The sequence below is a fragment of the Brachionichthys hirsutus genome, chromosome 20 (genome assembly GCF_040956055.1).
Source record: "Brachionichthys hirsutus isolate HB-005 chromosome 20, CSIRO-AGI_Bhir_v1, whole genome shotgun sequence".
Taxonomy (NCBI): domain Eukaryota; kingdom Metazoa; phylum Chordata; class Actinopteri; order Lophiiformes; family Brachionichthyidae; genus Brachionichthys; species Brachionichthys hirsutus.
Window position 1 is genome coordinate 1,225,147 of NC_090916.1, and position 12,665 is coordinate 1,237,811.

Sequence of the window (12,665 nt, forward strand, 5' to 3'; positions counted from 1 at the left end):
AATCCCTTGAATCAAGGGGTCAAGATTATTGGCGTTTATAGTGAGACCATGGTTTTATACATTTAATTTGTCCATGATTGTGAAACTGTTTGTTTGTTTGTTTCTCAGTGTGGTGTCAGAGGTCGGCATGGAGATGCGTGATTTCACCTCTATTCATGCCCTCACTGGCTGGATCCCCGAAATCATTCCTACAAAGTAAGGTCCTCATTGGTGCACGTCTGAGTTCAACATCTCCTGTTCCAAACACCTTGCATTGAAAATCTAACACCTCATCCATCGTGCATCAAAATACACTAAATACGCACTTTACCGAACTATTGTGGTAATAGCTGCTCAGGAGAGTTTGGACTGAAGGTGTGTTTGTTTGTGGTTACACAAGCATGTAATGAATTGCTTGTGGCAGCTGGTTAGTATAAATCTTCAAGTGTGAATGACAAGCGGTCCTTCAGGCAAAAAAACAAAGCGATGACTCTACCTTTTACCTGCTGGTTGCATACTTACTGGTTCTGCTCTAGCAACCAGATGATTGTGTGCTGATGATGACCCTTAAATCTGTAATGGTAGGTTGCCATGGAGTTTATGAAACTGCTGCACTGAACTGATCCTATTGGTTACTTTAACATCTCCTTTAAAAAGGCCCCAAAAAGTTATTTTAATAACTCCTCTTTTTGATATAGTATGTGAATCACAATTGTTAAACCTTTCCGGTTCTGGTCTCCAAACCTTGGTTGGGAGACACCGGGGAGACGTCTTCTCCAGGGCCGGAGGCAGCTCGTCCTCCGGGGTTAACCTCCCGACTTCTTCACGCTGGGGAAGAGGGCTGAATTGCAGCAATACAGGACGCCAGACGTGCTGAATTACTGAAGCTGCTTTATTCTCTTTGCACTCAAAAAGAAGACTCCTTTTTCCTCTATCGATATATCTCCGTATTCCTCCTCGTTCTGTCTCTCGCTTCCTCGCACTCTCTCTCTTTTTCTTTCCCACTCACTCTCCTTTTGCCCCGGCTGCGCGCACACACACACACACACACACACTCATCCACACCTCACAACACAATCAATTCCCTTCCTAAATTAGATTGAGGATTGCCTTGCATACTTTAACAGTGAGCAAGAGACAACTCAAACTAGCAAAGAACCCGCAGAGCGCAGACCTCCGCCAAGCAGCTCATTCCCCTCGTAATGGGATTTACACCCTCCACATGGTGATCCGGATCATCATCAAAAGGTTTTGAAATTGTTCTTGGCATCTTTATACACCAAACCACAAAAAAATAAATGTGAATCGGAGTTGATTTTTTAAACTGTAATTGGGGTTTTCAATTTTAAAATGTACTATCTTTTTTCCTGCCCTTATTCTGGATCAGATCCAGAAGACATTTTGCATGATATTGCATATTAGAGGCCTTTATAACTGTGATTTTAATGAGTGAATTGAATGCATATATTACAAGATATGATTTTTTGAAAGACTTTGATATAAGCAAATATGCAAATACAGATTTATTCGTATCCTCTCAAAATTTAATCGGATCTGAGTTAGCCCAAGATCCATCTTTAGATTTTTTTTTTCCCATCAAGATCCATCCAACACTTTTTCTGTAATCCTGCTCAGATAGACAGACCGGGGAACACTGTCAAAAATACAACCTCCTGGGCGGAGATAATAATTACAAATAGAGGGACAGCACAGTAACAGGATAAGGAATGGTTGTAAAGTCAGGCCTGAGAAAAGGGCCAGAAAAGTAAGCAACTAAATGACGGGCAAAGCTGAATGACAAATGAAATGGGTTCCAGCACAAGGTGTAGTTAGAGAAATATTATTTTGACCTTTATAACAAGGTGCCCTCCCCTGTGGCCTGTAACAATCCTATTTTCTTCAATCTCCTCTTAGGTCTTTGCATGTTCAACAAATCTGGGATTTCTTACAAGGCGTCATTCCCGTATTTAAACACCCGGATGAGAGCACGTCGGAGACGATCCCTCAAACTGTGAATCCGGCATCAGGGAGGGATCCTGGCTGTAAAGACCCCGAAAGTCAGCTGCAAGAGCCAGAGAAAAGTGCAGGTCTGAATTGTGACCGAGACGCACGCACACACACGCACACACACACACACACACACACGCACACACGTCGACACACAAATGTAGGTAGACGCAGTTATGTACAGTAAATGCTCATGATCATGGACCTCAGTTGCAAACTCTCCCTGAACAAGGAATAAATCATTCAAGCGTACACACAAAATACTTTACCATAAGTATTCTATTTGTTATAAATTTTTCAGCAGTTTAAAAATGATTTATACCATAACATCAACATAAACACAGAGCATAAACATAAACAATCTCTATTTTTCTGCCTCCATAGTTCAGCCTGGAGAGAGCATGCCAATGAATATTTCATTTTCCAGCAGGATCTCACACTTCTGAATGATTCCATTCTCTTTCACATACACAACGAGCTTTTGTACCTTTTGAACATTACGTATTGCTTATCAATATATTTTTGGCCGGGGAAAACATATTTCCTGTTGTTTCAAGCATCACTTCCTGTCTTCCCAGGCTCATGCATTGTGGAGCACAGGGTGGGTTAATTCGTGCATGTGGGACTATAAATAAAGCAGCAGAGGGAGCAGTGGCAGGGTAAATTATTTGTTGTTCCCCGAGGGCAAAAGTGTCTCCCAAGTCAAATTTGGTTGTGCGACGAAGGCACAATTGAAACGTGTCCTCAGCAAAGAGCTGGAGTTTTCTCAGACGGCTTTTTAATTAATTTGTTGTTGAAAGACTCTTAAAGAAGGAACCGGTTGGGGTAGTGGGAAGAAGGAAGGTCCTGGGGGGGGGGGGGGGGGATATGGAGGACCCTGAACTTTTGAGTTGCCATGCTCTCCCCAAGCATGAGTGTTTTTTCTTTTGTTTTTTTTTGCAGGTTCTCCCACCACCAAACACTTTAGGGACTTTTAGGAATTGCTTTTAGATGAGAGTGGTTATTTCTGTTCAGGACTCGCAACCAAAGAAAAATGGATTGACGGGAAAAGTTGGGCATGTCCTCGGGAGATGAATTATGCCTGTACAAAAGTTGTGTTCTAAAAACCCAGTTAATGATAAGATAATCGATCATTGATTTGTGCAAAACAAATGCTCATTTATGTAGAAGGGACGGGTTAACACAAAAACTATTTTGTGTCGTGATTTTCAATTTGTGTAATTGTGCAGACCTTAAAACTCCTTAAATTACTAAACGTGCGTGAATTAGTTTCATGTTGTGGGAAATGGTGCACCTCTCTTGCATGTTGATTCGTGTTGATTCAATCTGGCGTGCCACTAAACAACCTCTGCGCGACTACTTTCTTTCAGAAGTGGGCAAGTGCAAATTTTCCAAATTTTCCAAAATTCCAAAATTTGAAGACTGGCTTAGGCCAGTAGTTGGCAACAGCGAGAAGACTATAAATGTTACCTGAATGGGTAGCATTTAGCCACCAGTAGCCACCAAGCCAGGATGAGGAACAAAACACCGCTGTTGTTGTTTTTTCTCTGGCACTACGGATGCATCTATATATATATAATATATATAGATGTCTCAGAGACATGAGGGTGTGTTCAGTTTTATTTCTTACAGAAAGAAATATTGTATTTGCTCATTCAGAAAAAATGCAAATGTTGATATCGTGCAATATTTGACTGATCTTGCACAGGACTTTGTTTACATGTCTCTCTGTCTCTCTCTCTGTCTCTCTCTGGCCAGTTTTTGTGTCCAGTATTGAAGTTAAATAATAAATAATAATATTTGTAAGGGAACATGTTATTTGTTTTGTAAAGATATTTCATTACTTTACGCTGCCGCTATTGAAGCCGTGCTGGTAGTAAAAAAAGATTGTGAAGATAGTAAAAAGGGAGTAAATTCAACTGAGGAACGTTCCATATTCTCCTTTCATTGTTTTGTGTCTCTCTGTCATGTCTCATTGAATTACATAAATTGAAATGCATAAATGAGAGAAGCACGTCTCTGTTCAATTCTTAATGTCTTCTCTTCACAGCTGTCTTCACCGTGTGCCTTCAAATTGAATTTCCATGTCTCCTGGTCCATGTCCTCCTTCTATGATATAGACACATGATGGGAGGGGGGGGGGGGGGATCCATAGATAACCTAGATCCTCTGTCGCTGCTTTATTTATAACTGTGGAAAGTAATACTGCTTTCACATAGAATTGGTAGAAGTATCACTATTACTATATTATATACTATATTACTGTACTATATTAATAGCAGAATGCACTTTTATCTGTTTCTAACATTCTTACTGTGCTCTTACCTTTACTGATGATTGACCTGTGTGTGTGCATTTCTCAGGTGCGTCGGCGGTGGTGGCGTGCGCCAGCTACTACCCTTTAAAGCCACACACCAGTTCCTTTGGGTTTACGCAAATGGTACATCTGTTCAACTGTAAAATCCTCCTCTACATTTACACCGATCTGTGGTTTGCCCTCAAACCTTAACTCCAGATTGGGAAGCATACGGTAGAGATTGAGATGCTGACACAGAGCAATGACCTACACAGCAAAATGTATGAAAGGTTGTCTTTAAGAAGACGCTCTTGCTTATTTCTCTGCCAAAAAAGACGTATCCAAATAGATATAAATACTTCTTAAACTGTATTAAAATGAGCTTAAACATAATGATTTCCCCCCCCAAATGTTCTTCTTTGAATAAATATTACTTTGATCACTAATGATTCCATAGTCACCAGTGACTGGTGGAGATCAAACATGCAGTAGCAGCACTCCTGACCTCAGGGCATGTTGTGTTCCATTTGGATACTTTGCATCAACAGGCCTCACTTTATTATTTACACCCATGATCACGCTGACAAAGACTTGATGGTCAGTTTCCAGCATTTTCCCCCCCATTTAAGGTGAATTTTGTAGCCTGAGCTGTAGAATTGTTTACAGAGAACCATCAGTGATGATCAGACAGGAGAGCCACTTTTTTAAGATGCATTTTCACAGTGACTGAGTTTGTTTCTCTCTGTGTCTTTAGGCTGATCTCTCCGAGTCTCTCCGCCAGTACGGTCTCTCCTTGCTGAACAGTCATATTGTCCTTCTGACCAGAACCAGAGCATGTGCGCTGGTGGCGCCACCCAAACCGCCACCCGAACCCCGATGGAAGCTTATCCGCCCACGCAAGATGGTCTTGGTCGCCGATGAACCGCAGAGTGCGTGAGAGGCAGAGGATGGCAGGGGGAAGGGAAAGGGAAGCAAATGTGTAGCACGCTAAAATAAATAGGTTTACTGGCATCATCTGATCTCGGAGTGAAACAGAATATGCGGTGAAAAGCCTGAAGAAGCCGTGCCGGCATGATGTGAGATTTTCTTCTTCCTCTTTCTCTAAACCAGAGCAGTTCATTGGGGTTACGAGCCCTTTCCTCTCCTGGGAACCCAAGAACAGCGTCGGCCCAATCACAGATCAGTATGTGCACTGAAATAATCCATGCTAAGGAATTATGAGATGAGTATCTGTTTCGTATGCTTGAAAGGTTTCTGGTTGTAGCTAACTTGCACTTAATATGTGTAGAGGAAGAGAAGCAAGAGAGCAGTTACCAACCAGGTTAAAAAAATATCACAGTTTTCCCTCTTATTGATGAATCCATATCTAATCAAGCAATGAAATGCTGGCATAAGAGCATTCTCTTTATATGACTGTACTCATATACTGTATATATATATATATCACTGGGGGCTACAATGTGACATGCACTTTATTTATGGACGATATGTTGCATTGCTTCTAAATGTGTTCTATGATGTTATGATATGATGCCTGCGGCGTATGTCCACATAACGCATCGTATGAATATGTGTGTCCTGTTAGAGGGGCCAAGCAGAGCGCTCATGGGAAGCACTGCAATGTGTCCCCTTTGGTTTACATTGCTGAGAGTGAAGAGAATGAATGCAGAGAAAGCCCCGAGCCTGATGCAAGCGCGTGTGCCTCCAAGTCACCCGACGGCACAGACGACAAAAAAGAGGTACATTGGACATCTGTTGAACTTCTTATTTTTACCTGTTTTAATGCCAGTAATGAGGATCTGTAAAGCCCTCTTAAAACGATGGTAGGCGCAGCTTATCAGCACAATTTGCTCTTGATATTTCCGTGCTTCATTGTTCCTAATCTCATTGTTTAGCTACTATGCCATGACAATAAAGGCGTTCTATTCTATTCTATCACTCCCTTGCCTCCTCTAAAGTTTAAGGTTGGTCAGAGTATCTCTGTGTTCCAGCGAGTAGAAGGCCGCCAACCCCGAGTCTAAAAGTGTTGCTCCCCAGCCGGGCCACTACTGACCAGTACTAAAGAAGAGAACCAGCAAGGGGAGGGAGAGGCAGGAGGGGTTCAGAGAAGCTGCTGAGACACACAGATGGACACAGAGACAAGGAGAGAGACACAATATAGAGGAATATAGACAGGGCACAACTGTCCTGCACAGCAGAGATGAAAGCGCTGCAGGAAACTGAGCAAGATGGCGGTTTTGAATAGGGTGCGTGGGTTTCGTACAGGGAGAGGTCGGATACTGCACTGATGTTGAAAAAAGCCATGCAATTAGATGGTGAGCCATCAGTGCCTGTGTCTCCTGGGGGGGTGGGTGGGGGGGTTGTCATTATTACACTTCACTCCTAGCACACAGAGAAAAAAATCGAGTTCATATTAATCACCCTCTTGTGTAACTGTGACCAATTATAGAGTGGTTAAGCTAGGGCAGTACGGACAGGCTAATCAGGTGTGTGTGTGCGTGCGCATGTGCCACATTTTCAGTCAGGCTACGCTGTGGGGGTGGGGGGAGTTCAAGTACAGCTCTCGATCACAATGCCTTTTTCTGTCTGGGTACTTATGCCGTGACTCGCATGCGCATGTTCATGTCGGATCTTGGTTCAAGTTGCTTTGAAGTTGCATGGAAAAAAATGAATGAATGCTGATAATTAAACTGGACAAGAAAAGCATTTTCACTCGTTACATTATTCCAAACACCTCAAATCGACGAGCTCAAAGGAAACTTCAGCTTGTTCATGCTGGACCTTACAGCTTTTTTCTTTCTTTCTTTCTGTACTGCATGATTTCAAGCCTCCAACAGAAAGTAGAACAATAAAAAAATGGTTTGATTATGACACATTAGCGAGATTTCTTCATCGTGTTGGGCAGATGAGCATGAAATCAGAGATGATGCGTAATTCCCCTTTAAGAGAAATAAGATGTGTAACATAATGACTCTTCATCTGCCACTAACCGTCGGTACATTACAGCTGGTATCCGCTGACTGTGTTTTCAGCAGGAGAGGAGCAGCCCCTTGCCAAATTAAAGTGTGTCTTGTGTCCTGTGGTGTTCAGTGAGAGTGGCACGACACCACAGCTGGCACGGAATCGCCAGAGGGTGGAGGCTCGTCTCCGTCATTGTGGCTCTGTCAGTAACTCACTTTTCATGACCCCCCCCCCACCATCTTCTTCTCTCTGTCCCTTTAGGTTACTGCAGAGGACAGGAACAAGGACGATGAATACGTCTCCAACGGTATTTTTATTTTTATTTCTTTGCAATGCTGGGCCCTTTGTTCCTGTTGAAAATGGTCAACACTGTATCTGCAAACATAATCAAGTTTCCTGAGGTCAAATATTAGGCTGCCAGAATGGACATAAGGTTATTAGTACTGTGTTGATGGAGGGGCTCCTTTACTAGAGCAGCATCTGAGCAGGAACGTCCAGTTCATTTGATTCGGGGCATTTGCACATCTCACCTCCGCTCCCTTCACGTTTCTTTCCATGCTTCTATTGGGGTGGACACTTTGAAGAAAACCGGACTGAAATTATGCGTTATGACAACCAGCCAATTCCCTGCCTTCTCTCTGCCCCCGTTTAGTTGCTTAGTAACACCTGCAGTTTTGCAGTTTGAGCTAACGGACCGCCATTGCTCAACAGCAGAGATGCTGGCCCTCGCCGCCTCAGGTTTCTGATCAGACTTTTCTTTTATAGAAGCGCCTCGGGGCACAAACAACAGTTTGTGTTTGTCTGCATTCAGATGTCTTTGACTTTTCGCTGCATACATTGAGATGGGGGGGGCGGGGGGGTCAGCGAGTGGGAGTATGGCTGTGCGTGTGTGCTTACACGATGAAATGACGTGGGAGTTCGGGCCAATTTGGCTCTTTGCGTTTCAGAAAATGATTCGAGTCTCAGATAGCTTGCTATGAGTCACACAAGGAAAGTCATGTTGCTCCTTGCATCCTTGTGAAATGGCAGCGTTCACAAAGGCAGTCGTGTATCGGTTCGGTAATGAGTGGTTTGAGAAGCACCAGCCCCTCCGCGCCATTCAGCCTCTGGAAGTTGAGCTTCTCCTGGTTCAGATTTGAAGTCCCCCCACGGGAGTGTGAATGTGTGTGTGTGTGAATGTTGTAAGATTTAACGCCATAGGTGTGCAAATGTGCTGTACGCTGTGATTTTAATTGATCCGCTGTGCATGTATATTGTTGAAAATTCCTCTTGGCTTCCACACATGGCTTCTGCAAACCTGCCATCACACGTCTCACCGAGCATTAACTGTTTTTGCATGCACATTTAGAATCATTGAGTCGTGTCTGCCTCCTTAAAGAGTGGAATTCGACCCTTCCTTCCAGATCAGCCAGAAACTGCAGCAACTGATTGTGCAACGGAGGAGCCCACAGTTCCTATCAAACCCATCCGGCAGGAGATCTGGGTGGACGTGGTTGACTTTGCTAAATGCTTTCAGTGAGACACACACACACAGATAATGAATGTTTAATCATGCTTAATAATAAGCACAAATAGAAATACTCAACAGACATACTGTGTAAATAGATAAACAGACAGTTGTGAGAGAAGGATGGGCTTAAAAAATGGCATCAAGATTAGAATTGCTTTTATTTTTAGCTGCATTTAAAAATAAATACACTTTTTGGTTCCTCTCTTCCAGGACTCTTTTGGTTTTCCACAAACCACAGATTTACTCACATCAGGTCCACAAATCTCACTTTAAGGTACAGTGTTTACCACAAATTTTAAGTTCCTAAATTCCAGTATATTGTGTTGGACCTTGTCATTAATTGTTTCCACCGGCGTTGGATACACATACACTGGACATGTTTTCTTATTGATTTTAACTGTTGTTTCCAGAACACGGCCTTGTCTAAAACTACGACAGGCACCAACTGCACCGGATCATCAACACACTCTCTTACCTCCGGCTCCCTCTCTGCGATATCAGCTGGAGCAAGCTCTGAAGTACGCACTTGCAAACACACACACATGCAGTACCTGAATAATCATACAGTAATTGGGTAGATAATACGAATGATTACTTGTACGGAAATCATTTTCTTTGTGTGTACTTGTTTTGATCTCGGTAGGACTGAACTTTTCTCCAGGTCTAATGACAATTACAGTGAAAACAAGAAAAGTCGACATAAAAATCAAGAAATGCATGGCCTGACTTTTCATTTGGCAAAATAGTCTCCACCTAAGTTCCACTTACTTTAGCTTTCCAGTGCTGAATCAGTAAAGGTGCATCATTTGCACACCTTTGTCTGTGCATGAAGACTGCTGAGTCTGCTTGTTATTCCAGACTCGTACGCATCTTCTCCCTCTTCTCTTGTTGTCTATCTGTCTTCTTCACCCGTCCCTTTTCTGCGTTCCTTTCCTCTCTTAGTTATTTTCCTCAGCTGTCCCTCATCTCTTCCTGTGACTTCCTGTTCCTCATCTTTCATCTGTAGTTTTTCCTTGTCTCCCTTCTCACCGATAACAAACCCAGTGTTTGTGTTTGTGTGATTTCCCCCAAGTGTTGCGAGACGACGGCTGCTGACTACTTGTGTGTGGACAGTCTTCAACCGTCCAAGATTCTCATCAGCTTCTCTGCTCTGCTTCTCTGGGGAGAAACTGCTGAGGAGGGTAAGGATTTATACACTATAATCTGAAGCTATCTATTAATTAATATAAATATGTTTCTAAGACTGATCTATCATATTCGGGATATTTGACTGATAGTTTTCCAGTCCATCTCTTCTCTCCTCTTTGCAACACCTCACAGACAAGGAGCGGCCTTCGGGTTGTGGTCCTGCTCTACTTATCATCCAGTCATACTCCTGGAAAAGCCTGAAGTCTCAGCTTCCAGTTCTTACCATCAAGACCACCTCCACAAAGGCGGCCGTGCTTAACTTGCCTCCAGGGTAGGGCCGCCTCGACAAAACGATTCCTCGATATTGATTTATAACTAAAGGCTCAGAAATGTTTCGTAAGCAGGTACGGGATCGAATGTTACAAACACGGAGATGTATGTTTTCATTCATCAGGATAAACGTCAGCTATGATCGGGCCACTTTTATATTTACATGTGATTACGTGGTATTTGATTCTTCTGTCAATTATTATTGACTCTCACTGATTGATCTTGTGCCCAATCTAATCTAGTCAGCGGTTTGGTGACTTAATGAGCATCAGGTGACATTCATCTGGTAATTCTCTGAAGCTGTGTGATGCATCTAAGCCAAATGTCGTGGAGCCCGGCATTTATTCACATCATTTTCCTGCTTCCACCTACAATCTGAAATTACTCTGTGCTCATCAGCACATTTCTAAAGCTGCAAAGGTTAATTCTTTCATTTCCACTATGGTAACCTGTTTTAAAAATGACTGTTTGGGTGATTTTTACACTTGTGCAGATGTCTACTGAAAGCTGGTCTGAAAATCACCAAATAACGTGTGTCCCAGTCTATTAATAGGTGCTATTTGACCTAGAAGAAGGGGGCCTAGTTTCTGGGGTCAGTTGCAGGTATTCAGCAGTGCAATTACCACTGAGCCGTAATCACAAAGCACTCAAGTTAATATGCCCATACGCACCAAAGCACACGCTCTAAGAAAGGACAACTGATATAGCCGAGCTTTTGGGCGTTTTTAAAGCACTCTTTCTCTTTCTATGTCCCTGCCTGCCCAACAGCAAGCGTTAGACTATTCTAATGACGCTGAGTCTCTCTTCTGACCTGGCGTCAAACAAAGATGGAGCATGCTGTGGTTAAGGCAGTCTGTCATAACCAATCCCTTTTATGGACCCTGCAGAGCAATGATGGGTTTTTATTTCTGTGCAGGAAGCCTGATTATTTGTTCTTGTTGTTAAAATGCTAAAATTCCTTTCTCTCTCAGGCGCCATGTGTTGAGCTTCAACACAAACGCGGTGCTGGGCTACCATATTCACCTGTGTAGCTTGACGCCATTCATCTTTGCAGATGAAGAAACCCTTTTGTCGGACATTAAAAAGGTGACCAAAGGCCTTAGATATCAGTTTACTTCTACTGCTACTGAACTTTCGGCTTGTCCTGTGAGGGGTGAGTTGAGCCATTCAACAGACTTTTAAACGGCTCCCTGCTGCTTTGCTATTTTAAACAGGAAAGTGCCCTTTTCACTGAGAAGGCCTTATCTATACTGAGTGCCCTGTCCATGGTGGTGTCTACATTTAGCAGTGAGCAGGACCAACTGGCACCCAGGAGAATGCTCAAAGAGGCTCACTGCCCCCAGAACACATACACCACCCTGGTGCTACACTGCAAGGTAGCTTGGTGCATATGGTCCTTTAGCGGTGCAAGGTTGGGATGTACATACATTGAGACGGTGCCTTGATGATTGAATTGCTGCATCTAGATTCAATCTTTATTTCAAATTGACTCAATCTGATTTGGTAACACACACATCTGGAGTTAACAAAGAGCACCGCCACACGGGTCTGTGCTTTCCTGTCGTTTTAGAATTTAAATAATTCAATCTTTCTCAGTGACTTCAGACAATAATCAGCCGCGGCTGATCCGAGGCTCTGCACTATTTTGAGACGGCTGTGCAAGTTGATGCAAACCAACAATGCACTGATCCAATGTGGCTGAAGGGCTGCCTCTTTCATCTTTTACAAAACTACTTTTCTATGGTTGGAATAATGAACTGTATTCATATACCAGATATCCCTAAATTTCAACATCTACAGATCATTAAAGTTCAGGAGGATCCCTGCTTTTATATTTTAACCAATGAAATGTGAGAATGATGAAAGGAGGACGTTGTATACATTTGGCTATGTAGATGTAATTCTATTTCTAACTACCTATTTGATTGAAAAAAGTAGTACTGTATCCCCCCCAAAAAACCCTTTTCCTACACTCAACGCTCATCATTTCATCTTCCATTTTTCATGTTGGGTGTATGTGTGTGTGTGTGTGTGTGTGTGTAGGTGTTTAACAGTGCAGTTCACCACATGCTGTGTGAGGCAATGGGCAGGAAGCTGACGGCAGAGGAGCGGTTTGCTGTCGCGGCCCTCACAGCCGACCCTTCTCTGTATAGCCCTGACTACAAAGACATCTCTCCTAAAAGTGGGACATTTGAGTGTTTCATATGTTGTTTGTCTGCCGAATGTACTCTTTTGGTGGGCTTAAAACATGTAATATTGAGTATCACAGCTCCAACATACACACAGATTTGCAAAGAGCCATCCCTCCATCCGTTTTCTTGTAGATGAGACTACCGTAATCGTCTCGTCTGCAGCCGCTGTATCTGCCTTGCGGGTTACGGGTGTTGCTGGAGCCTATCGCAGATGACCCCGGGCGAGAGGCGGGGTACACCTCGGACAGGCATCGCGGTGCCA

The 12,665-nt window shown here is 43.2% G+C and overlaps 1 protein-coding gene across 1 annotated transcript in view; it reads left to right on the forward strand.

Moving 5' to 3' along the window:
* The window catches only part of adgb (androglobin), a 36,359-nt gene that overhangs the window by 11,496 nt on the left and 12,198 nt on the right, over positions 1-12,665 (forward strand). Inside the window, 13 exon segments of the mRNA XM_068754040.1 lie at positions 109-195; positions 1,894-2,066; positions 4,350-4,426; positions 5,037-5,211; positions 5,393-5,465; positions 5,868-6,021; positions 8,622-8,758; positions 8,964-9,027; positions 9,826-9,934; positions 10,074-10,212; positions 11,183-11,297; positions 11,426-11,587; positions 12,255-12,408. Coding sequence (XP_068610141.1) covers positions 109-195; positions 1,894-2,066; positions 4,350-4,426; positions 5,037-5,211; positions 5,393-5,465; positions 5,868-6,021; positions 8,622-8,758; positions 8,964-9,027; positions 9,826-9,934; positions 10,074-10,212; positions 11,183-11,297; positions 11,426-11,587; positions 12,255-12,408 — 1,619 coding nt within the window.